Here is a 21,753-nt window from a genome sequence, read left to right as displayed (position 1 = left end):
GATTGCATAACTAGACTAGGAAATAGGAATCGTGGTGAGATATAGCTTTCTTAAAGAATAAAAAAAATATTTCAGAAAATTATTGGAATGCTGCATCCGTACGTGTGGCATGTATTATCGGCCGGATCAAGCCCTCCCAGGCTAACCATCACTCCACGTCAACGAAAACCAGCTGCGAAGCACCGTTTCCTCGGTTAGCTTCCGGGTTCCAAGCTCCAACAGCCCAAACCCCCCGAACGGTCTCCTCTCCGCCGCCCAGGCGCCGACGCGTCCACCCGCCAGGCAACCGCCACCCTCCCCGGCGCGCGCCTTCATGTCTCCCCCGTTTCCTTCTCCCCCCACCCGACCCACTCCACCGCAAACACCCTTCTCGATTCTTGCCCCCACCCGGTCTCGGCCATCTGCCCCGCACGTCATCAGCTCAAAGGCAAGACGAACCATTCGCAGGCAAACCGGCAGCGTGCCCATGGCGCCGAGCAAGCTCCGGCAGGCGGTGGGCGCGGCCAAGGACCGGGCGACCATCGCGCTCGCCCGGGCGGGCGGCGCGGATGACGAGGTGGCCGCGGACGTCGAGGTGGCCATCGTCCGCGCCACGGCGCACGGCGAGTCCCTCCCCGCCGACGACCGCCACGTCGCGGAGATCCTCGCGCTGACGCGCTACTCCCGCGCGCGCGTCGCCGCGTGCGTGGCGTCCGTGTCGCGCCGTCTCGAGCGGACGCGGGCGTGGCCCGTCGCCGTCAAGGCGCTGGCGCTCGTGCACCGCCTCCTCGCCGAGGGGGACCCGGCGTTCGAGCAGGAGGTGTTCCTCGCCACGCGCCGCGGCAGGCGCGTGCTCGACATGTCCCGGTTCCGCGACCGCGGCCGCGCGCGCTCCCGCGACTGGGACTTCGCCGCGTTCGTCCACGCGTACGCCGTGTACCTCGACGACCGGCTCAAGCGCCGGATGCAAGGCCGCCCGGGAGGCGTGGCGAGCCCGAGAAATTGGAGCATCGACGATGGCAGCTTATTCTTCCACGACACCGACGGGAGAAACGAGGTGCACGAGGCATGGGAGCTCGTGCCGGGGGAAAATCCGGCGGCGGCGATCGAGGCAAGTACGGAGGACCTCATCGCGAAGGCGCAGCAGCTGAAGCACATCCTCGGTCGGTTCATCGATTGCCGGCCCACAGGGAAGGCGAGGACGAACCGGGTGGTCACGGCGGCGCTGTACAGGCTGGTGACGGAGAGCGCGGCGGCGTACTGCGAGCTCACGGAGGTGATGGTCGTGCTCATGGGCCGCTTCGCCGAGCTGGACACTCCCGCCTGCGTGCGTGTCCACTCCATCTTCACCAGCCTCGCGAAGCTGGTCGACGAGGTCGACGACTTCTACGCGTGGTGCAAGGCCACCGCCGTGTGCCGCCCGTCCGACGTCCCCGAGGTACAACGCGTCAGGCAGAAGAACTTGGACCTGATGTATGAGTTCATCCGCGATAGGAAGGCGTCGGCGTCGCGGCGGAGCCGCTCGCCGTCGTATACCCCTCTCGAGAAGTACGACGTCGTCAGAGCAATTGATGAGCCGGCGCCCAGAGAGCAGCAGGTCACTGCGCGAGAGGAGAACAATGCCGGCAAGGCGGCGCCGGCTGAGCCTGCAGGCTCGCTCGTCGTGGTCGACGACAAGATGGCCGACTTCTTGAACCTGGACGAAGACACTTCGCCACCGTCCGGCGAGGAGCATGGCCGGGATCTGACGTTGGCGCTATTCGACGGTAACCCGGCGGAAGCGGCGCCGGAATGGGTGGCGTTCGACGATCCATCGGAAGATTGGGAGACGGCACTGGTGCAGTCGACGAGATGGCCCGCGACGCGACGCGCGGAGCTCGGCGGCGGCTTCGACACGGCGGCGCTCAACGGCATGTACAGCCACGCGGCAGCGGCCAACGCGACCGTGACAAACGCGCGTCTGTTCGCCGCCGGAAGCGCGAGCAGCGTAGCGATGCAGCCGCTCGGTGGGACGGTGCTTGCGCTGCCGCCACCGTCTGGGGCCAACACCACTGCCGCTGCCGCAAGGGCTGATCCATTCGCGGCGTCGCTGGCGGTGCCTCCGCCGACGTACGTCCAGATGACCGATTTGCAGGCAAGGCAGCGGTTGCTTGTGCAGGAGCAGAACGCGTGGCAGCAGTATGAAAGGCAACGGGCGCCATGGAGTTCCAATCTTTTGTAAGATCGTGCATTCGTACTGTTTTGGGTGTTGGACTGTAACAAAATTTGAAATTTCAAAGTGGAACACGATACATGTTTAAAAGCTTCGGAGATTGCTTCTAGTAGTTGATCTGCTCCGTACAGGAATGTTGCAAGCTTGCAGCACTACCGGAGTACAGTGGAGCATAAACGAGAGGCAAGACAGGTCTCGTGCCCCAAAACTAAATAAGGCAAAACTAGATTAATCGTCTTGATGTGCTACAAGTTTGTTCTGCGAGATGCAGTTCCAGTACAATAAGCAGGAATAAGTAAAGAGTTGCAAACATGTCGAGCACTTCCGGTACATGCCGAGGGATAGTTGTGGATTGAATGAATACCCAAAAGCGGACAGAGCATCTCCACCACTGCAAGAGCTTGCAAGATAAACACCAGATCTGGGATCGTTCCAGAAAAGTAGGAGGATATCTTTGTAGCTTCACTTCACCGATGAAAGTACGAATGAATTTTATGACTCAACGGAGTTCAAGTGCAGACTTCAGTGACAAAATTCAGAAGATTTTGGTCAACAATATTGCAAGATTGATCAGACTTCGACCTGATTCACCTACTAAAAATGTCAGAAGGGTAGTTTCCATTTTTACAGAGAATTTTAGCTTGTCCAGAAGAGCAGCAGTATTGTAATAATGGCAGTAATCATAAGTCCACTGCAAATTACCAATTCGATAACAAAATATCCATGCATAATCAACCAAACGCAACAACTCATACCTCTGAGGTAGTTGTGCAGTGTTCATGAGAAGGGGTACCACACTGTTGAGTTGGAGCAGTCATTCCACATAAGGTTTGTGCTGCAAGTAACATCATCAACTGAAATATCAGGCATAGAGCAGGAAGTAGGTGGAAGGAAGTCGCCTGCTGCTAAAGAAGCTGCAAGAGCACCCTCATCGTGATATTGGGGATGATTCAACTCATTGCACGGGCATTGCTCCAAAGGATACTGGGGAAACTGACTTTCTGGTGCCGGCAGCTCGAAGGAGGCAGTTTCCCCAAGAGGGAAGAGATCATTAATCTCTAGATAGTCATCGCCAGCACCAAGCCCAGATACCATGGGTGTATTCAAACACTCAGTATTCACATAGCCAGGGGACAGGTCGTTAGCAGTAGAAACACCTCCTGACTCCACAAGCCTCACCAATTCATGGTAGCAGTAATCAGAGTTCATTTCAAGAGCTTGAGCTTGAGCTTCAGATATAGCAGGGAGGCCAGCAAGCTACAAAAGGAGGAAGTGTTTGTCAGTTCTCTTAGACATTCATGTAGTAACAAATCTTAAAAGAAGATCATGAAAGGGAATCGAAAGTTTAAGAAAGCAAGTAACATTTACATACCTTTTCACGAGCGCCTCCATCACGTTCCGTGGAATCATTCAGAAACCTAACCCACTTATCAGTCTCCTCCGATGTGATTCCACCAAATTCAGTGGGATCACATGCATCTAAAGCATCAGAAGAACAGTTCACAGTAACCATTTCACTTCCATTATGTCTGAGCCTGTGACGCTGTAGTTCATCGGTAGCAGTAATGGAACTAGTACTGAACTCAAATGGTAATCCATCAGCAGAAGCAACAGTGAGGACATGTGGTTCGCTCACGACACTAGAAGTAGAAGCAACAGTGTGCTGAAAAGGTGGTTCATTAGTAGCACCTAGTACTTCTGAAGATGGACAAGGCATCAAAGGGAACGCAGTTTCAGTATTTATATTGTCCCATTCTTCTTCATTGAATGTAGCTCCATACTGTTCTCCTATTCTTGGTCCAGGGCCACTCTTTTTGAAGATTTTGCACAATACATATGCATCCTGCATAACCAACAAGCTGTGTCATATAATAATTAAAGCGATGAACCAACTACAACAAATCACCAAGATAGCAGCTCCTGTAAGTTATGTGCCAGAAGTATACAAAGATCACATGTATTAATAGTCCTAAATTAAAATGCTTTATTGAAGTTCTTTATCTCATGCTATACAAATATTTAAGTTTAGAATTCTTTAGAACAATACAAATTGGTTTGCAATCATGTATGCATCTACGCTAAGCATCACATCCAGCACGTGGAAATGCTCTTTAATAGAACTTTCGTTTTAGCTGGTCGTGACCAAGAGAAAGCTTTAAATTGATACTTTGATGATACAACAAAAACAACAAACTGAATTTGGTAACTAAAAGAAACAGAGTCATCATTACCTTTGAGAAGCCACCAACATCCAGTTCATTGTCTTCCATTCGATATTCATACATCACCCAGTCAGTTCGATCACCTCTAGGTGCCTTTCCTTCATGAAAAACTAATGTTTTCTTCATCCCCACAATGCGAGTGTTAAGCACAATAGTTCTATCATTCCCAGTAGATTTCCAGAATCCATTTGGTGTTAAACGATTTGCCCTAGACCCAGTTGCATATTTCTTGTCACGAGGACAAAAGAAGTACCATTCCATATCTCTGCTCTTGACACAAGATTTATCTACATGTAAACAACAATATCAGCGTCAAGAAAATGATGGTTTCATTTAACATAAAAGAAGAGCAAGCAATTGAAACTGTGGGCCAACATAAATCGCTTTGCCAATTTCAACAAATGAGAGAAGAAACAGAAGTTTTACATGGCAATTACCTGGAAGATCCCAAGGAGAGTATTTGTACAGTTCAACCTCCGCTATAGCTTCAACAAGTAGTTTCTTTCCCGTGATTTTTCTTTTTAAGTAGTATGAGCAAAGCTCAACATCTGTTGGATGGAAGCGAAATCCAGGTGGAAGGGAAGTTTGTGCCATTATTGCAAGATCTTAACAAGGAGATTAGCAGAAATAGTTCAGTAAATGAAAGGACTAGCCTTGACAGTAACTCAAGAAGATTCAAGGTTCAATCAAAAAGAAGATTGGTTCAGTTTTCAAAGGGGAAATTTGGAAGGAATACAAGACAGAAAGGAGAGAGAGACAGATCACGACAGGTTGAATGCTTGAGTTTGGAGTGAGAGGATAAAAGTTTGTCTCGCAAGAGGAGATCTTTGTCCAAGTGCAAAGAAAGATGTTTCAGCACTCAGACAACAGTATTGGGAGAAGGCGATCTTAGTCCAAGCACGGAAAGAGATGTATCAGCGCTTAGACAGCAGTATTCAAAAAGATGAATGCCTTAATAGGACAGATGGACACTATCAATCAACCACAGAATGAGAGGTCACGAGAACAATGAGAAAGAGCCCTCGAGAAGACCCAAGCAAAGAGCAATCCAAGCAGAGGCCCACACCAAATTGCTGAAGAGCTTGGGTGGGTGAGTTTTTGACAGGGACGACGAGAGAACTTGAGTATTGTTGATTAGACCAACCACAAGTCCTCCGCATCCAACTTCAAGGCACTATCAGCACCAGAAATCCAGTGAGTTCACTTGTATCAAGTAAAATACCGCAACTTTACACAGAATATGAACCAAAAGTAGCAAGAAAGAAAGCAGATGTACTCTTCGCGGACTTCAGTAGACATGAGTGACAAGAGTCAGGGTCCTGAACGAACAGTGCAATAATAGCATCAACATGTATGGATATGGAAGGGAATGAATACCAAAATAAGACATTTCTAAATTTGCTCTCTAAAATAATTGTGCACTCCTAGTTAAAACATCTAAGCCAACAACCAAATCAAACTATCTGACCTATGTTCTTGAACTCAAATTATCAGAACTATCATCATTAGAACACAAGTCACATAAACGGATTCTAAGACAGTGCCATTGAATGCTTAGTTGATTAGGAAACCGTGGAATCAAACCTAGTATATCGATTGGTTCCAGTCCTCTATTCAAAAGTACCATATGACGATTGATTTCACACCCAGATCAACCAAAAAAGAACTAACGAACCACAACTTGCATCACATACATATACCCCTAAAATGACCGAGTAACTAAATCATGTCCCCTAAGAATTAAACCGATCAGGCACAACATCTCAGCGTTCCTACCCAGACCTAGGTGCGCAGCTCGCCGCACTCACCAACCCACCCAAATTACCAGAAAATTGGACAAAAACACCCTCGAATCACAGCGCGAGGCAAAACCGATCAGCACCTAGGGCTCTCGATCGACGAAGGCTGCACAAATTCAGCGAGGTTTTGGGGATCAAAGATCTTACGGAGTGGAGGATGGGGAGGACGCAGGGGGGAGAGGAGGAGAGTGCTCAGCGCCGCCGTTTCGTCAAATGGAGTGGGCGCGGAGCAGGAACCAAGGCGCGGCCACACAACACAGGTGTCTTTATAACGCGGAGTGAGCTGTGGTCGCGAGAGCGTCTCCAATTATATAAGTCGAACAATACAACTCAGCTGATAGCAACGTGGTCCTATGTATAAGGTAGTTTTGAAAATCGTGTGACTTTAAGTGAGCGAGATTAACTCTTCATTCCACGTTAATCTTATACTTATTGCACTTTTCAATTAATAAAAAAATTGATTGAGATAACTCTAAGCTACATTCAGCCCTGTTCGCTTCAGCTTATCAGCCACCGAACAGTATTTTTCTCTCACAACAAATCAGTCGTTTCAGCTTTTCAGCCGATTTATAAGTCCAGCCGAACTGACTCATTGTTTGAAAGTGGGACCCATTGGGACTTTTGGGGACTTGTGGGGCCGTCGGGTCGCGAGGAGGCTTCCCCTCCAAGGCTGCAATTGACTTGCTTCCTCTGGTCCTCCTCCACGTGCAGAAATTGGGAAACGAGTTTTGAAAAAAGGTTGGGTGTCATTTGATTAATCGGTTTGGACATTTTATTCGAAATAGACTTTTCATGTCACCGGTGAATGGGCCACCGAGACTTTTTATGTCCATGGACCATGGGTGAATGGCATCAGAGACGTGGTCGTATCTGTGATGTATATTTTTTTTATAGTGACTGTCAAAAGTGCTATAGGTCGCGTTTCTGAAAAAAAGATAACACGTACGTGTTTGACGCGTCCAAATATAAACTTAAATTTGGACTGTAACTGAGATGGAACTGTGTATATTTTTAGGTGGTGTAAGTGTTGAATCAGTGCGATTTATCGGTATTAATTCAAATGGTGCGGAGTAGTTATGTTTTCTCTTTGGTTTTGCGCTGTGAAATATATTAGCACTGGATTTGATTCCGGTTAAACATAAATGTTTGCTATGCGATTTTAGGCTTTTGACGGACCTATTGCGTTATTCCGTTTCCTATACTATAAGGTCTCGAACATTATATTGCGGGTAATGTTTTCATTTGGATCAAGAAGTCACGACGTCATCTTCCATCTCTTCTTCCATTTGAGATGGATTCGCCTTTACAAAAACAACTAAACTTGCCCAATTAACCCATACATATGTATTAGCGCAAGATCCCACAGAATACACACGATGAGTTTGTGCTGGTTTGAATGGCGTATCTTAATATCTACTCCCTCCATCTCATATTATAATTTATTTTAACTTTTCTAAATACATAACTTTTGCCATGATTTAGATATAATATACATCTATGTGGATATCAAAATTTATATATAAAAAATCAAAATAAATATTAATTTGGGACGAAGAGAGTGAATCATAGAGAAAAACAAGGCACTAGTGATCGGTCCTTTATATTTACTCCATGTATTCATAGGTATGTGATGTTGGAACAAAATCCCAAATTCGATAGAGAGTCAATGACCACCATTTTTTTGCTATAATGCACCCCCTCAGTTCTCAAAATACATCAACGGATGTAGCATTTCTAACACGTAACCCAAAAAAAAACTGAACCATAAAACTACATCTTGGATGCAAATATACTCATATAGTTTGAAACTATCCAAAGTATCTTTTTGTGTAATATATGTTTGAAATGGTTATCTCTAACAATCTAAACACAGTTCAAAGTGTCAATTAATTTGCGAGTGGAGTGCAATTCAAGTTAAGAGAGAATAGAACACCATGAGCGATGGTGGTTGTATTCTAAGCATCTTCATTTGAAAAAAAAAAACATCCATAGCTCTGGAGTTATGCCATCCCCTCTACTAGCAATTTCCTATTTTTTTCCCCTAACAAAAAACATGGCAACAAGTGTAACCAATAAATGTATCATGGGACTTGGGACCACTTAGTAAGATAGCGGGGATACGACTATACGAGGGTACCATGCACTTAGTGAAGATAGCGGGGATAAGGGGACAACTAGTGCTATGTAAGCATAAATATAAGCACCTATATATCCTAAGTTGAATCTTTTATAATTTTGTCTGTTAACAACATAGGGTTAATAAAGACTTCCAGCATACTCCATCCATCCAGAATGTAATTCTAACTATGTATGTGGACAAGCATAAATATTTAGAATTGTATTTTTTTACATCCAGAATGTAATTCTAACTATGTATGTGGACAAGCATAAATATTTAGAATTGTATTTTTTTAGGACGGAGGGAGTAAGATGGTGTTATTACATTTATCGTGGAAATCAAATATCATGATATATCTCTCCTTTTTATTTGAAGAAATTTATTCCATAGATGTTATCAGTCAAAAACTAAATACTGAAGACCGCGTCAGTGTCTTAGGTCTATATATTTGTGGATGGACAAAGTATGATTTAATTATACTGTCAATAATCTACATGTGCATGCAGTTGTTTCAATAGATCATCTATACACGTGTATTATAAACGGTATATCGACGCTGTTGGAGTTTGGTGTACGTGTGTTGTGATCCTTATTATATGAGAGATATGAAAGTGTAAATGATCGCGCAAAAAGACTATGACCTTAAAATGTACTAGTAAGCAGGAACATTTTCAGGTGAAACAAAATGCAAGGCCGGCAGGGAAAATTTTGGGCAATTTCTAGACGCGCGTACTTGGAAACGGGCACTGCCGAGCAGAAATTTCGCCCGGATATGCTCGCACGTCCCAACCGCAAAAACAAAAATCTACCGAGCGAAAACAGCAGCAGCACATCAGTTGTCCACATTTCAATCGGGTCAGCAGAAAGCCTCACCGCACGAACTCACAGCACACGCATCCCCGCGCGCTACCTGGCGGCCCCCAAAACCTCCCAAACCTTTTCGGCTTCCCGCCCACGTACCACTTCCGTGGACAAGCCCCACGAGAAACCACAGCCAGGCCATCATTCGGGCCCACGCGTCGGCCTCACGTATCTAAACACCGCGTCCATCTGCTAGTGCTGATCTTGTGGACCTCCCGCCACTCTCTCCACCCACGGCGAGCTATAAACCCAACCCCCCACGTCTGTTCCCCAAAAGTCGACACCCACCGCACACCGGCCCTCCTCGTTCGCGTCGTTAGGACTTCCGAAGAACCCAACGCCACCGCACGCGGCCCGATGCCCCCCGCGCGGTCATCGGCGAGAGGCGGGAGGCGCGGCCGGGGGCGGGGAGGACGAGGAAGAGGCGCCGCCGCCGCGGGGACGCGGCGCAAGCGCGCCGTGGACTCCGAAGTGATCGTGCTCGACGAGGGTGAGTATCCCATGCGAGGTGCCATTTCGTTTTGTTTGCCACGGATTGTTCAAGTTTTTTAGCGATTTTGGGGCATTTGGGTGGAATGTTGGATTGCTAAGATACTGTGGCGGTTGGTTTTTAGGTCGGAATATTTTTAGGATTTTGGAGGTTTTCTCGGATTGGATCGGAAGTGAAACGTACTGTTCGTGCAGGAGCAGTGGTAGTTTTTTCGCAAGATCGGAAACAAAGTCCCTGCCATTTTAACCGTTGGGTGGATTGGGTTTTTGTTGGGGTACTCGTTCACTGCCATTTTAACTGTTCCCTACGGGTGGGTTGGATTTTTGTTGGGCTCCTTGAGGAATGTTTCGTTGACTATTGTCTCAGATATTAAATGCCATACGCGTTTCTACATTTTCGCTAAGGATCAGAAAACTGATGTGTTTTTACACATTTATTTTTCAGATCGAGATGAGTATTCTCCAAGGACGAAGCAGCGGACTGAAAAAATTGCAAGCGCAGAGCATACTGAGGAAGCTAGCTTGGACGCCATGAAGGAAGGTGAGATTGTAACCTGAAGCGAATGATGTTGCTGTGGGCTCTAGATTTCTTGCTGACTGCGGCTTCAGATTGTGCAGATGCTGGGGAGCCAACTCCTACAAGGAATCTGTGGCGTCTTAGAAAGCAAACGATGGAGAGCAGTGCTGCAGACACCAAGGAACATGTTGTTGATGTTGCTGTGGATGTCAACGATAATGACACCAAAGGTTGTTATCTGATATTAATTGATTTCGCTCAATATTTTGCGGCATAGGATATTCTGTTGATGCCATGGCTCCAAGCTGTTAGATTATTAAAAGGTTTCTTCTTTTGTAGATCCAGGCAACTTAGCTCCGTGTGGAAGTTTGAAGGCCTGCCTATTAAAGGATATTTCAAATGGCTTGGCTGAGAGTGAGGCTAAGGTCGTGAAGGAGATCAGACAGAGTTCTGCTAGGGATGGTTAGTGATAAATTCGAGTCCTCACGCCTAAAACTTAGATGATCATTTGTACGTATGATTTGTTTGCATCTTGGCTCACATCTTCTGTTTACTCCTCTTTTTAATCTCAGGTGGCCAAAAACTGGACCAACACAGAAGATCAAAACGCCTACAGGCCAAACCAACTGGGATTCAAGACTTGGGTGGTGGGGATAGTGACAGTTACATTTTTGAGGACAGCCTTAGTAGCTCAGAAGATGGTTAGTGTGGACAAACGAGCTGCCTTTCATCTTTCTCTCTTTTTTTATGGATGGCTTTGTAAGAAATTATGTGTGTTTTCAGAGAAGGGAAGAATAGTTCCAAAAAGGTCAAAGCGCCTCCGAAGGAAATTTACATCTGAATATGCCAATGGTGAGGTGAGTGAAGATAAAAATTCATGGAAGAACAGCTCTGATGATGGTAAGATGAAGTTGTCCCATTGTTACCAATAGACCATCGGTATGCATGTGCACACAATTCTAAGTCTGTGCTATGCAGATAATGACAGTGCTGCACCCCGTCGAAGATCAAAGCACCACAAATTGAGAACTCGATCTAGCCCAAATGATGATGGAGATGACAGTGATGCCGTGAATTGTAAGTGAACAAGGTTTGGGTCAAGGTTCTTTCATTGTTGAGACGAGTGCAGCAATTTAATAAGAGATGTTTGCTTCACTTTTTTTGATGCACTGTGCATAGCTTCTTAATCTGCTTTACTAGATTTTATATCAATTTGTGCAGTTGAGATAACCTGTAAACTTTTGATTCTGGCTCTTAGTTGCTTTACTTAGGTTTTACATAATCCAGCTGTATTATGCATGAATTTCTGAAATTCTCCCTCGCAGGTCCTGGGAAGGCAATTCCATGTAGAAGAATGTCAAAGCGGCTACAAGAGAAACAGAAAGTGGATCACATTTCTAATGTATGTCAACAGATTAAATAACTAGTTTATTAAAACTTTCCTGATAAAGTGATAAATAGTCTTCAGAAACTGTCATAAACATTTCCTCTTCTTTTGTAGGAGAGCAGCACCAAAGCTTCTTCCTCAATGCTATCTACATCTTCATCTTCAGGTAATAACCTGTTGCAAATCTCTCTTGAGTGTTTATCACAAACACACTAGTATTTCTTCTCTGGTAGTACACCCATAAGAAAGAGTTTATAAGACAGAAAGATCAAAACACAATCATTTCATATCTTTGTTTGCTTATGCTTGTATGTGCTTTACACCAATCTTTTGGTGTGACATCGAAACATTACAATGAACGGATGCTACTATTAACTTTCTTCAAGTGTGCAATTTCCTTTGAAGATTTCAGTTTTGCTCATGTGCAGGCTTACAATCATAAATATCCCAGTACATCTTATTCTGATTAATAACTTGTCTGAAACCCTGGATGCTTGTAGCCAGTTGATCTTTAAACATGCCTTTTATGTTAACTAATAGCTTGCTTATTTCAGATGATGAATTATTATGCAATTCTGTAAAATCTAGCAAAAGATTTTCTCATGGACCAATGTGCTCAATTTGTAAGGTATGCCATTACTCATTTTTTTATAGATGTATTTATTCACTTTTTTTTTTGCCTAGTTTTCCATATCCTTATATGTAATACCCTGTTTTGGGTTTCTTGCTCTCCCGCCAGAGTGGAACTGCCAGCTCTCATATCATTCGGTGCCAGAATTCTAATTGTTCTCGCAGCTTCCACGCATTCTGCCAAGATCCTCCATTGCAAGATGGTATAAGAACATCTGAATGTTCTTTTTGTAAAATCAATCAAACTTCGTTGGCAATGGCAACAGAAGAGAATTTTGTCAAAAAGATACAAAGATACGTAGGGCATAGAATGCTGGTTATTCAGGATTCTGGTTTCCAATATCAGTTCCTTGTAAAATGGCAATCACTTTCTCATCATCATGACTGTTGGGTATGCTTTATCCTCTCTCAATGCAAATATGATAATGTTTTCTGCTATATCCAAATTTTTTATGCAGTTGCATTGGCATCCCCGTCAGTGATTTAATTTCCATACCTTTTTTTACTAGAATAGAAGGAAGCTAGTTGACATAATTTTAGCTTTATCCAGATGGTTGCTCATAATTTGAAGGCAGTGTGCCCCTCATGGTGCAGAGGCCAGGATATGACTGTTTTAAGGTTTAGAACATGTGCATGGATGTCAGCAGCCTCTGCACAACTTGTCATACTATTGAATATTGGTACCTTTATAAATCAAACCTTCTTTCATTTGTACCCTTGTAAAAAATATTGCAAGTATGGACAAACTTGTAGGATGCAACTTTAACTTTTGCCCACCCAAGATCTGGAATTTTTTAAAGCCATGTATTAATCTAAATGTTTCATAAAACATAATGTCATATCATGATACTTTAGAGCATTATCAAGGGAAATTGATGTGAACAATCTGATACACTAAGACAAATTTACTTTCACTTCCTCCAGGTTCCACTTGAATGGCTTCAAGTTTTTGATCGTATACGAGTACAGAGTTACTTGAAAAAGAGCATGTATGTCTTGTGCACTATCGGATTTTCTTAAGTCATCCACAATTTTATAATTGCTCATGTTATTTCAGTGGAACCATGTATGTCCATTTATGTTGAGATCTTCTATTCACTGATTCACTAGAAATCATTTACATCATGGGCAAACAGTCAATAGATAATGAGGTTTATCATGAGTGGGAAACCATTCCAATGCTTTATTCTGATTACTAATATTGACTTACTGTATCACTTGGTTTAAAGATAATCTTTTTTGCTAGCTGGTGAATGCATTCTTGATTGGTTTGTTGTTTCGATATTTTGAATGATAATATTGCTGATGCTTATTGTATTTCGAAATCATATTTTTCCTTCTAGCTATTTGTCATGAATAGGCAATGTTTCCTTTTTTATTTTATTTCATCTTTCTAATGATTCTACAAATTATTTGCAACAGATTGCTTAAAGAGGCTTATTTAGAGGATCAACGGAAACCTGAGTGGTTTGAAGTAGATCGTGCTATTGCTTGTCGGAGGAAGTCTGGTTCTGATAGTACATGTGACATCTTGACTGCTATTCAGGATAATGAAGACCTTCAGGAATATGAGTTCCTTGTGAAGTGGAAAGGCCTTGATTATTGTGAGGCTACATGGGAGTCCTGTTGCACAGAAGGTGTGCAGGTTGCCATTTCCAAGCTTGTTGAAAGGCATCAAATTGCTTCGAAAAGAATTGATTGTGTCAGCCCAATATGCCTAGAAGGGGTGATTACCGAAGATGTCCACAATGGTGCTTTGTACAGCTACCAGCATCAAGGTTTGCAATGGATATTTGATAACTTCAAAGCTAGGAGGAATGTTATTCTTGCTGGTATGTTCATGAACTCTAAAGGCTGTAATGCATGTCATACTTCATACGTTTGTGTTTTCTGTTTTTTTATTAACTATCATACTATATGCCTATATGGACTCCAGCTGTGTATGGCATGCTTCAGACTTAATTTTTTTTATAACTATCATAATTCATGACCTGTAAGGCTGTAATGCATCTCATGCTTTGTACTTGTATGTTCTATTTTAATCATTATTATTATTCATTAAACCCAAGGTTGCAGTGACCTGGTGTCTGATGCAGAAAATGAGAAAATTATGACAAAAGTTGAATGAAAACAGAATGTGAAAAGAAACAGACAGATTTTGTTTACACCAAAAACTTTCTAAACACATAATATCTATCAAGTTAGAATATTAAAGGGCACTGCAGACCTGTTGCACCCAATGGATTATGTTCGTGGCCCAGCAAGGAGGAATACTTTGCTTGATTCAATGGAATGTGCTAGTTCATCTTTTATAGAGCCAGTCCTAAGAAATGGTGCTAACAATCTCGATGTTATCTAACTAACAATTCGAAGACTATCTCTAAGCTAATAAGCAAACTATTAGACCAACTAACTTGCATGTGGCTGTGGCTTGTGCACTCGAACATTCACAGGGTTGTGGCTACTAATCCCCAGCCTGTAGCATTTGTACATCATTTTGTTCTGGATGTCATGTTTTTGTGCCTAAAGTGCAGCTAGATTGCATAGTTTCACAATGGAGGCAGATCGCACCAAATATGTTTCCCACTTTCACATGATAATCAGTGATTGCGGAATTTACCTGAATGCAAAATTGATATGCTATATTTCTTTCTTATTTTACCACCTTATGGAATCATGGGAAATTTCTTCGTAATGCCAGATGAAATGGGTCTTGGCAAAACTGTACAAGTTGTTTGCTTTCTTAATCACATTATTAAGGAAAGGTTCACGCTATTTCCTGCACTAGTTCTTGCTCCTAAGAGCATTCTACTGCAATGGGAAAAGGTATGTACATCCTAGTGTAATCTTCTCATATTATCCTTAGTGTTTTATCAGGAAAGTTGCAGGAATTTATTGCTATGCTATATGGTAGATTTTGGTTCTTGAAATACCATTGCACCAGTGGCCAAAAAATATCCATTTTATGTGCTATACTTATACCATATTTACTAGGTTGGATGTCTTTGCTTAAAGAAATTTATGATTGCTTTTTGAATAGGAATTTGGGCGCTGGGGAAGTGATCTTAATGTTATTGTTTATCAAGGAGACAAGGACTCCAGGAAGTGCATTCAAGCTCATGAAATGTACTTGTCTGAAGGGAGGGTTTTATTTGATGCTCTTGTGACAAGCTATGAATTTGTCCAGATTGATAAATCAGTTTTGCATAAGTTTAAGTGGTCTGCGATTATCTGTAAGTTTTTTCTGAGACATAGTTGTTTGGGTTCTCTACTGCTTAAGCGTCTCCTATTGATGTCTTGTGCGATTCCTCATTTTCATTTCAGCTGATGAAGCTCACAGGATGAAAAAGCTTGATTGCAACCTTGCAAGTTGCCTAAAGCGCTATAGTTCTGAATTTCGCTTGCTACTTACAGTAAGTCTTGTCCATTCTATGCAAGTTTCTTCAGTTTCGGATTTTGCCAATATTGTTGTTTCACAGTTAATTTTTCAATATCGTTGGTAGGCCTAGAACTGAGCTGGTTACTGTCCACGACTGCTTGATAATATTTAAGGACCGCAAGTTTTAGGCAATCTTTATTGGGTTTGGATAATGAAAATTATACTTTTTACAAATTATTCTCAATAATGTTCATCAATTCTTCATAGGCTTTTTAAGCAGGTTTTCAAAGTTTATGATCTGAAATCTGGACTATGAAACATTGCTATGAGATGTGGAACCAATGAAGATTGTTTTGAAAAGTATTGCCACTTGTCATAATTTCTGTGTTACCTTATGTTTCTGGCCGGGAGGTGTTCTGATTTCATCTTCAAAGATGAACATAAAATTCAAATAATAATCTGTGATTTCGCAAGGATAATGCCAATGGTTACAACTTTTGCGGCATTTGTCTCTAACTTGTTGGGCTCTGAATCAGTTTGTCGGCAACCCAATCCCGTTTTAGATAATGTCTGGACCTCCGTTGTAACTCACAAATTGAAAAATCTAAATACCCTGTTTGCTCTTTAGCCATTCTATATGTGATTAGTTTAATGTATTCCATAGCAGCTAACCCACTGCGTAATAATGTCTCCATTGTGCAGTAAACACATTTGGTTGTTGTTCCTCATGTATCTATTCAAATGTTATAGGGAACACCATTGCAGAACAACATGCTGGAACTATTTTCATTACTTCACTATATTGACCCAGATGAGTTTTCTGATCCTGATGCTGATGGCCTGTTCACAAATATTGACTCTGGAGAGGAGTTGACTATGGAAGAGAAAATTGCTCGGATTCATGATATTTTAAAGCCTAGGTATGTTCCTCTCTAATAGGAAATGTTGTTCATCCATTGGTTGGATGTGGGTTCTTAGTTCATATGTGTTTGTTTTGCTAGGATGTTGAGGAGACTGAAGTCTGATGTTCTAACAGATTCCATGCCAACAAAGAAGTGGGTCGAAGTTCCATGTGCGCTGACCGATACCCAGAGAGAACTTTACATTGATATTTTAGAGAAGAATTATTCAAAGTTGAACGGTGCTATTAGAAATGGTCAGTACAATCCTTGCTCTTGCCTTTTCCCCTTTGTTTATTGTAGTCTTGTCAACCTTCACCTGGTTATACTAGTTTATCTACGTATTTGATTCTCCACATTTGATTATAATGTTTTTTTAGTGCTATCATATGAACAAAACCACAGTTAAGGGAGCATACTCTTGATGAGCTTGCCCTGTGCAAGTAAATAGGCACACTTGACAATTCTACACCCAACACCCTGCATTTTAAGATTCGATCTTGGCTCTCAAACAACCACCCGGCTCTGTTCATTCCCTCCAACTCATTCAGCCACTTGCCCACTTCTGAATATTCAGAATATGCAAGCAGTATGCAAGGATAGCCTTGACTTTTTTATTCATTAAAAAAGAGATAAGTCATTTTTTCTAGAAACTTCGGTCATTCTCGCCCTTGTCCCATTGAAGCACTGCAAGCTCAATATTGAGGGCATTTTCACCTTGTTATTATCTTTTACTTTTTGTACGAAATGACATCTTATTTAGCTTCCTAATATTGGAGGTCACACATTTTTGTGTGAACTTTATATACCTCTTTATTATTAAGCTTATGATGGTATAATATTCTTTCTAACTCACGTTTTACATCTATGCTAACTGTGTATACTTCTGCAGGCAAGAAGCTTGCTCTGAATAACATACTTATGCAACTGAGAAAATGCTGCAATCATCCAGTAGGTTTTCCTTCCGTTCTAGTTGATAAATTAATGATATACCTATAATCATTTGCTTGAATATAGTCTTCAACTTTGCTCCTTTTTTTTGCCTTTGGAAAGTTTCTCAACTGTTTGATAATGATTTGCCTGAGATGATGTTAGCAGAATATATATGTTGCAAGTGCTCCTTTAATAGAGAACTGATTATGATTTGCCTTTGCAGCGGAGTATAATCATGAATTACTGATTACTGTGATGTTTTGTGCATTACAGAGAACTGTTTTTTTCCTTTTTGGTATAGATGTGCTATTTGCTTTGTAAGCTGTCATGATGGTTAATAAACGAATTTCTTGATCATATTTTTTCAGTTTCTATTTCAAGGACTGGAAACTAAACAACAAGCTGAAGATGTTTTCCTTTCTCTGGTTTCTGCATCAGGGAAGCTTCAGCTGCTTCATAAGGTCCCCCTTCTATTGAACCCCATCTGAGCTTATGCTAAACTTTCAACTTAGTGGGAATAACAGTTCTTAAAAATTGCCTATGTGCAGTTGCTTCCAAAACTGAAAGAAAGAGGAAACCGCGTGCTGATCTTCTCGCAAATGACCATGATGCTTGATATTCTTGAGGATTTTCTTTTTTACCTTGGGTACAAATATGCACGGTATGGTTCTTAGATTAACTATTCTGTCTGTCCTGCAGTTCTTTTTTTTTTTTGGGTGTGCGTGCGTGTGTGTGTGGGGGGGGGGGGGGGGGTTAATATCTATATCCTTTTATCAGCATGACTGGAGTCTAAATTTTTCGTTCACTCCATGTCTGTTGGTATTTGGCAGCATTGATGGACAGACATCACTGTCTAATAGACAGGAAAGCATAAAAGAATACAACAGAGCTGGAAGTGAGACATTCATTTTTTTGATGTCAACTCGTGCTGGTGGTCTTGGTGTTGATCTTGTACGTGTTTTTTGTTCCAGCAGTTTTCTAAACTCATTTGTGCCATTGATCTAACAATGTTTACTCTGTTTTGACAGCCTGGTGCTGATAGAGTGATTATATATGGTTAGTAACTTTCGTTGTGTTCTTCTATGGAGACTTCTCACCTATAGTTCTGCGCTCTAATTACTTGTTCCCTGTTTTCAGATCCTGACTTCAACCCATTTATGGATTTGCAAGCACAGTCCAGAGCGCACCGAATTGGACAGACCCGACCAGTAGTTGTTTACCAGCTCATTACGAAGTGTTCAGTTGAAGAGAAGATACTGCAAAAGTCCAAGCAGAAGTTGGCTATAGAGAATATGATAATGAACTCTTCCAAGAAGCTGGATGCAGATGAGTTGCAGTCTATACTGCTCCATGGTGCCAAGACAATTATTGACAGGAAAAAGGTCAGTGCCACGTCAATTTACTATGATGATGAGGCCATCGAGAATCTCCTCAAGCTAGACCCCAATTCTGAGGATAAGTGCTCCAAAGAAGACAATGGCTATCTTGGCAGCATTGTGAGCTTTGCTCATAGTGTGGAGGATCAAGAACCTGGTTCCCCCAAGGTCGAGGACCTCGAAGTCCTCAAGCCTGCTACCCCCAAGGTGGATTTGGGCCGTGGTAAGAGGCAAAGGAGAGCTGTGAACTATAATGATGCAGTAGAGAACTCTGATAGCGATGATATGTATACTCCTGAGGGGTCCTCAACCTCAAGCAGCAGCTCTTCTGATGATGACAACGACTATGATGCGGACTGTGTAGTTTCTGCTCAAGTAGTTCCTGCACATGAAGCTCAAACTCCAAACGTTACTTCTGCAATTGAAGCTTCAGGTGCAGTTCCAGCACTTGAAGTCTTGAAGGGTCCATCAAGGAGCGGCTCATCTTCATCTGTTGATGACAAAGGTGATGACAAGCCCTCAGTAGCTGACATCTGACGCAGTAGCACATTGCCTGTATATGGGTTCATTTTGTCTTTTGGTTATCCTCGTCCTTGGTACAGGATCGTAGTCTTTTGAGCAGCAATGGTCACATTTAAGCTATGTAACTGGCTAATGTGAGGTGAAACGATGACATCTCGCTGCCACTTATCTGACGGTACTGTGATAGTTAAGGGTAGCTGCATAGTTTGAAATTCCTTCTTGCGAAGAACTTGCTACCAGTACCTCTCGCAAGTCTTTGCTACAAGGGGGAGTTATTTACATAGGACCAGCAAGAATCTGACTAGTGGACTGAGGAACGTGCCAATTACGATCTCGTTTGCAATTTGTACTGTTTCTGGTATGCTGCAGTTCTTAATAGTTGGTTCGTACAAAGTGATAGATCGCAATCCAGGAAACAAGAATTTGATGTTTTGCACGAAGTGATGGATCGCAAATTCAGGAATCAAAAGAATTTGATGCACACAGCTAGTTCGAATCGTTTCTTCGGGCCCCAGCTCTTGTTTCTCCCAGATCTCTCTGCCTCGGCAGGAAGCCAGCCATATAAGCCTCAGAGCGGGGGCAGCTGTTCAGGGATCCTACTGCCGCTCGCATGGCCAACCGAGCGAGGCAGCTCCACGCCATCTACCTCACCAGCGGCTCCCACGACCCTGATAAGTGGGCCCATCTACTCAGAGCGTACGCCGCCCACTCCTCCCTCCGGGAAGCCGCCCTCATCTACGCCCGGAACCTGCCGCGCCGAACGCACCACCAGCCCCTCCTCCCCGTCCTCCTCAAGGCCGCCGCCGCCGCCTCCCGGGCCGAGCATGGCCTCGGCAGGTCCCTCCACGCGGAGGCCCTCAAGTCCGCCTTCGCCCGCGACCTGCTCGTCGGCACCACGCTGGTGTCCATGTACTGCAAGTGCGGCGCCCTCGCGGACGCGCGCAGGGCGTTCGACGAAGTGCCGGACCGCAACGTCGTCACCTGCAACGCGCTGCTTGCCGGGTACGCCACGGCGGGGGACATGGACGGCGCCCTGGCGCTGTTCGGCGGCATGCGGTCCCGGACGCACGTCACGTGGGCGACGCTGATCCGCGGGTTCGCGGAGAAGGGCGACATGGAGGAGGCGCGGAGGTGGTTCGACGCTACGCCGCCGGGCATGCGGACCGTCGTCACGTGGACCGTGTTCGTGCAGGGCTACGTGGACGCGGGGGACATGGAGACGGCGAGGGAAGTGCTCGACAGGATGCCTGCGAGGAACGCCTTCGTGTGGTCGTCCATGGTCACCGGGTACTTCAAGGCTGGCGACGCTGAAGCTGCGCAGGCGGTGTTCGACATAATCCCAAGGCCGAACCTGGTGAACTGGAACGCGCTGATCGCAGGGTATGCGCAAATCGGGTGCGGTGAGAAGGCGCTGCAGGCTTTCCATTCGATGCTGGAGGACAGGATCGAGCCAGACGAATTCACCATGGCGAGTGTGCTATCTGCCTGCGCACAGCTCGGGGCGCTAGAGCAGGGGAAGAAGGTTCATGAATTCATCAACCAGAAGCATATCCGGAAGAACCACTTTGTGATGAACGGTCTGATCGACATGTACGCCAAGTGTGGTGACCTTGGTTATGCCCGAGACATATTTGACAGCATGAGATGGAAGAACACTGAATGCTGGAACACCATGATATCCGCACTTGCAAGCCATGGCCGGAGCGAAGAAGCACTTCAGCTGTTCTTCATGATGGAGTGTTCGGAGCAGAAGCCCAATGTGATCACACTTCTTGCCGTGCTTGGAGCTTGCACGCACGGTGGGTTTGTGGACCAAGGCTTAAGAATCTTCAACAAGTTCGAAGTGTATGGAGTTGAGGCCGGAGTGGAGCATTATGGTTGCCTGGTTGATCTCTTAGGGCGGGCTGGAAAACTAAAGGAAGCCTACGAGATTGTCAAGAACATACCTGAGGAACCCAACGAGGTGATCTGGGGATCTTTGCTTGGAGCTTGCAGAGTGCATGGTGACGCAGAGATGTCAAGGTTGGTATCGGATGAGATCAATCGATTACATTCTGGTCGCGCGTCATCTAATGATGCAGCGTACATCATGCTGTCAAATATCATGGCTGCTTCGGAGAGGTGGGAGCAGGCAGAGCAACTGAGGAGGAAAATGGCGTGCCTCGGGATCGAGAAGACTCCTGGCTGCAGTTCGCTTGAGCTTGTCATTCCTGAATGCCAAGTGTATGCAGGCAGTAGACAGAGTTTTCTGCCAACTACATTGCTGTAAGTTCGTTTAATAATTTTGTCTCGGGTTTTTTCAGAGATCTGATTTCAGTAACTGACCCACGAAGAAAAGACCTTGATCTGCTGCATTTGACCGGAAAAAAGTTTAGTAGGATTCTTTTTGCGCCCGTGTTCCATGTTTCGCTGAGGAGGCCAACATGGCT

General features: G+C 44.2%; 4 protein-coding genes across 8 annotated transcripts; 3 read left to right on the top strand and 1 right to left on the bottom strand.

Annotated features, from left to right (window-relative positions):
- Window positions 1-466: 466 nt before the first annotated feature.
- LOC101757459 (putative clathrin assembly protein At4g02650) lies at window positions 467-2,215 on the top strand. Its single transcript, XM_014805298.1, has 2 exons — window positions 467-1,821; window positions 1,957-2,215. The coding sequence occupies exons 1-2, from the start codon at window positions 467-469 to the stop codon at window positions 2,198-2,200; spliced, it is 1,599 nt and encodes a 532-aa protein (XP_014660784.1). The 3' UTR covers window positions 2,201-2,215.
- Window positions 2,216-2,382: 167 nt separating this feature from the next.
- LOC101757856 (NAC domain-containing protein 82) lies at window positions 2,383-6,476 on the bottom strand. 5 transcript variants are annotated; one of them, XM_012846405.2, is made up of 6 exons: window positions 6,360-6,476; window positions 4,851-5,732; window positions 4,423-4,700; window positions 3,564-4,034; window positions 2,947-3,448; window positions 2,383-2,782 (listed from the first exon to the last, which is right to left on the bottom strand). In XM_012846405.2, the coding sequence occupies exons 2-5, from the start codon at window positions 5,005-5,007 to the stop codon at window positions 2,969-2,971; spliced, it is 1,386 nt and encodes a 461-aa protein (XP_012701859.1). In that variant the 5' UTR covers window positions 5,008-5,732; window positions 6,360-6,476; the 3' UTR covers window positions 2,383-2,782; window positions 2,947-2,968. The 5 variants fall into 5 exon arrangements, with proteins under 5 accessions (XP_012701859.1, XP_012701858.1, XP_004970796.1 ...); XM_012846404.2 differs by having other exon boundaries at window positions 2,383-2,773; XM_004970739.2 differs by having other exon boundaries at window positions 2,383-3,448; window positions 4,851-5,587; window positions 5,690-5,732.
- A 3,037-nt stretch (window positions 6,477-9,513) lies between these two features.
- LOC101757339 (CHD3-type chromatin-remodeling factor PICKLE) lies at window positions 9,514-19,667 on the top strand. The gene is made up of 24 exons (XM_022826558.1): window positions 9,514-9,682; window positions 10,127-10,222; window positions 10,291-10,428; window positions 10,538-10,660; window positions 10,771-10,899; window positions 10,982-11,098; window positions 11,177-11,275; window positions 11,524-11,600; window positions 11,700-11,751; window positions 12,140-12,213; window positions 12,325-12,606; window positions 13,140-13,204; window positions 13,638-14,047; window positions 14,917-15,041; window positions 15,256-15,448; window positions 15,540-15,628; window positions 16,345-16,514; window positions 16,596-16,750; window positions 17,386-17,444; window positions 17,795-17,887; window positions 17,975-18,087; window positions 18,257-18,377; window positions 18,455-18,482; window positions 18,564-19,667. The coding sequence occupies exons 1-24, from the start codon at window positions 9,550-9,552 to the stop codon at window positions 19,337-19,339; spliced, it is 3,717 nt and encodes a 1,238-aa protein (XP_022682293.1). The 5' UTR covers window positions 9,514-9,549; the 3' UTR covers window positions 19,340-19,667.
- Window positions 19,668-19,877: 210 nt separating this feature from the next.
- On the top strand, window positions 19,878-21,707 carry LOC101759631 (pentatricopeptide repeat-containing protein At3g21470). Its single transcript, XM_004970740.3, has one exon. The coding sequence runs from the start codon at window positions 19,935-19,937 to the stop codon at window positions 21,591-21,593; it is 1,659 nt and encodes a 552-aa protein (XP_004970797.2). The 5' UTR covers window positions 19,878-19,934; the 3' UTR covers window positions 21,594-21,707.
- Window positions 21,708-21,753: the final 46 nt, after the last annotated feature.

This window comes from Setaria italica, chromosome V (assembly GCF_000263155.2).
Source record: "Setaria italica strain Yugu1 chromosome V, Setaria_italica_v2.0, whole genome shotgun sequence".
Taxonomy (NCBI): Eukaryota; Viridiplantae; Streptophyta; class Magnoliopsida; order Poales; family Poaceae; genus Setaria; species Setaria italica.
Note: the sequence above shows the minus strand (reverse complement) of the source record. Positions and strands in the feature narration are given on the sequence as shown.

Excerpts from the sequence above, each read along its gene's own strand:
- LOC101757459 (XM_014805298.1), top strand. The coding sequence starts at position 467 with ATGGCGCCGAGCAAGCTCCGGCAGGCGGTGGGCGCGGCCAAGGACCGG. Across the intron at positions 1,822-1,956 it reads TGGGAGACGGCACTGGTGCA|CGCGAGCAGCGTAGCGATGC; the intron begins GTCGACGAGATG and ends CGCCGCCGGAAG.
- LOC101757856 (XM_004970735.2), bottom strand. The coding sequence starts at position 5,007 with ATGGCACAAACTTCCCTTCCACCTGGATTTCGCTTCCATCCAACAGAT. Across the intron at positions 4,701-4,850 it reads CTCTCCTTGGGATCTTCCAG|ATAAATCTTGTGTCAAGAGC; the intron begins GTAATTGCCATG and ends GTTTACATGTAG. Across the intron at positions 4,035-4,422 it reads ATGTTGGTGGCTTCTCAAAG|GATGCATATGTATTGTGCAA; the intron begins GTAATGATGACT and ends TTGGTTATGCAG.
- LOC101757339 (XM_022826558.1), top strand. The coding sequence starts at position 9,550 with ATGCCCCCCGCGCGGTCATCGGCGAGAGGCGGGAGGCGCGGCCGGGGG. Across the intron at positions 10,223-10,290 it reads CTTGGACGCCATGAAGGAAG|ATTGTGCAGATGCTGGGGAG; the intron begins GTGAGATTGTAA and ends CTGCGGCTTCAG. Across the intron at positions 11,752-12,139 it reads ATCTACATCTTCATCTTCAG|ATGATGAATTATTATGCAAT; the intron begins GTAATAACCTGT and ends TGCTTATTTCAG.
- LOC101759631 (XM_004970740.3), top strand. The coding sequence starts at position 19,935 with ATGGCCAACCGAGCGAGGCAGCTCCACGCCATCTACCTCACCAGCGGC.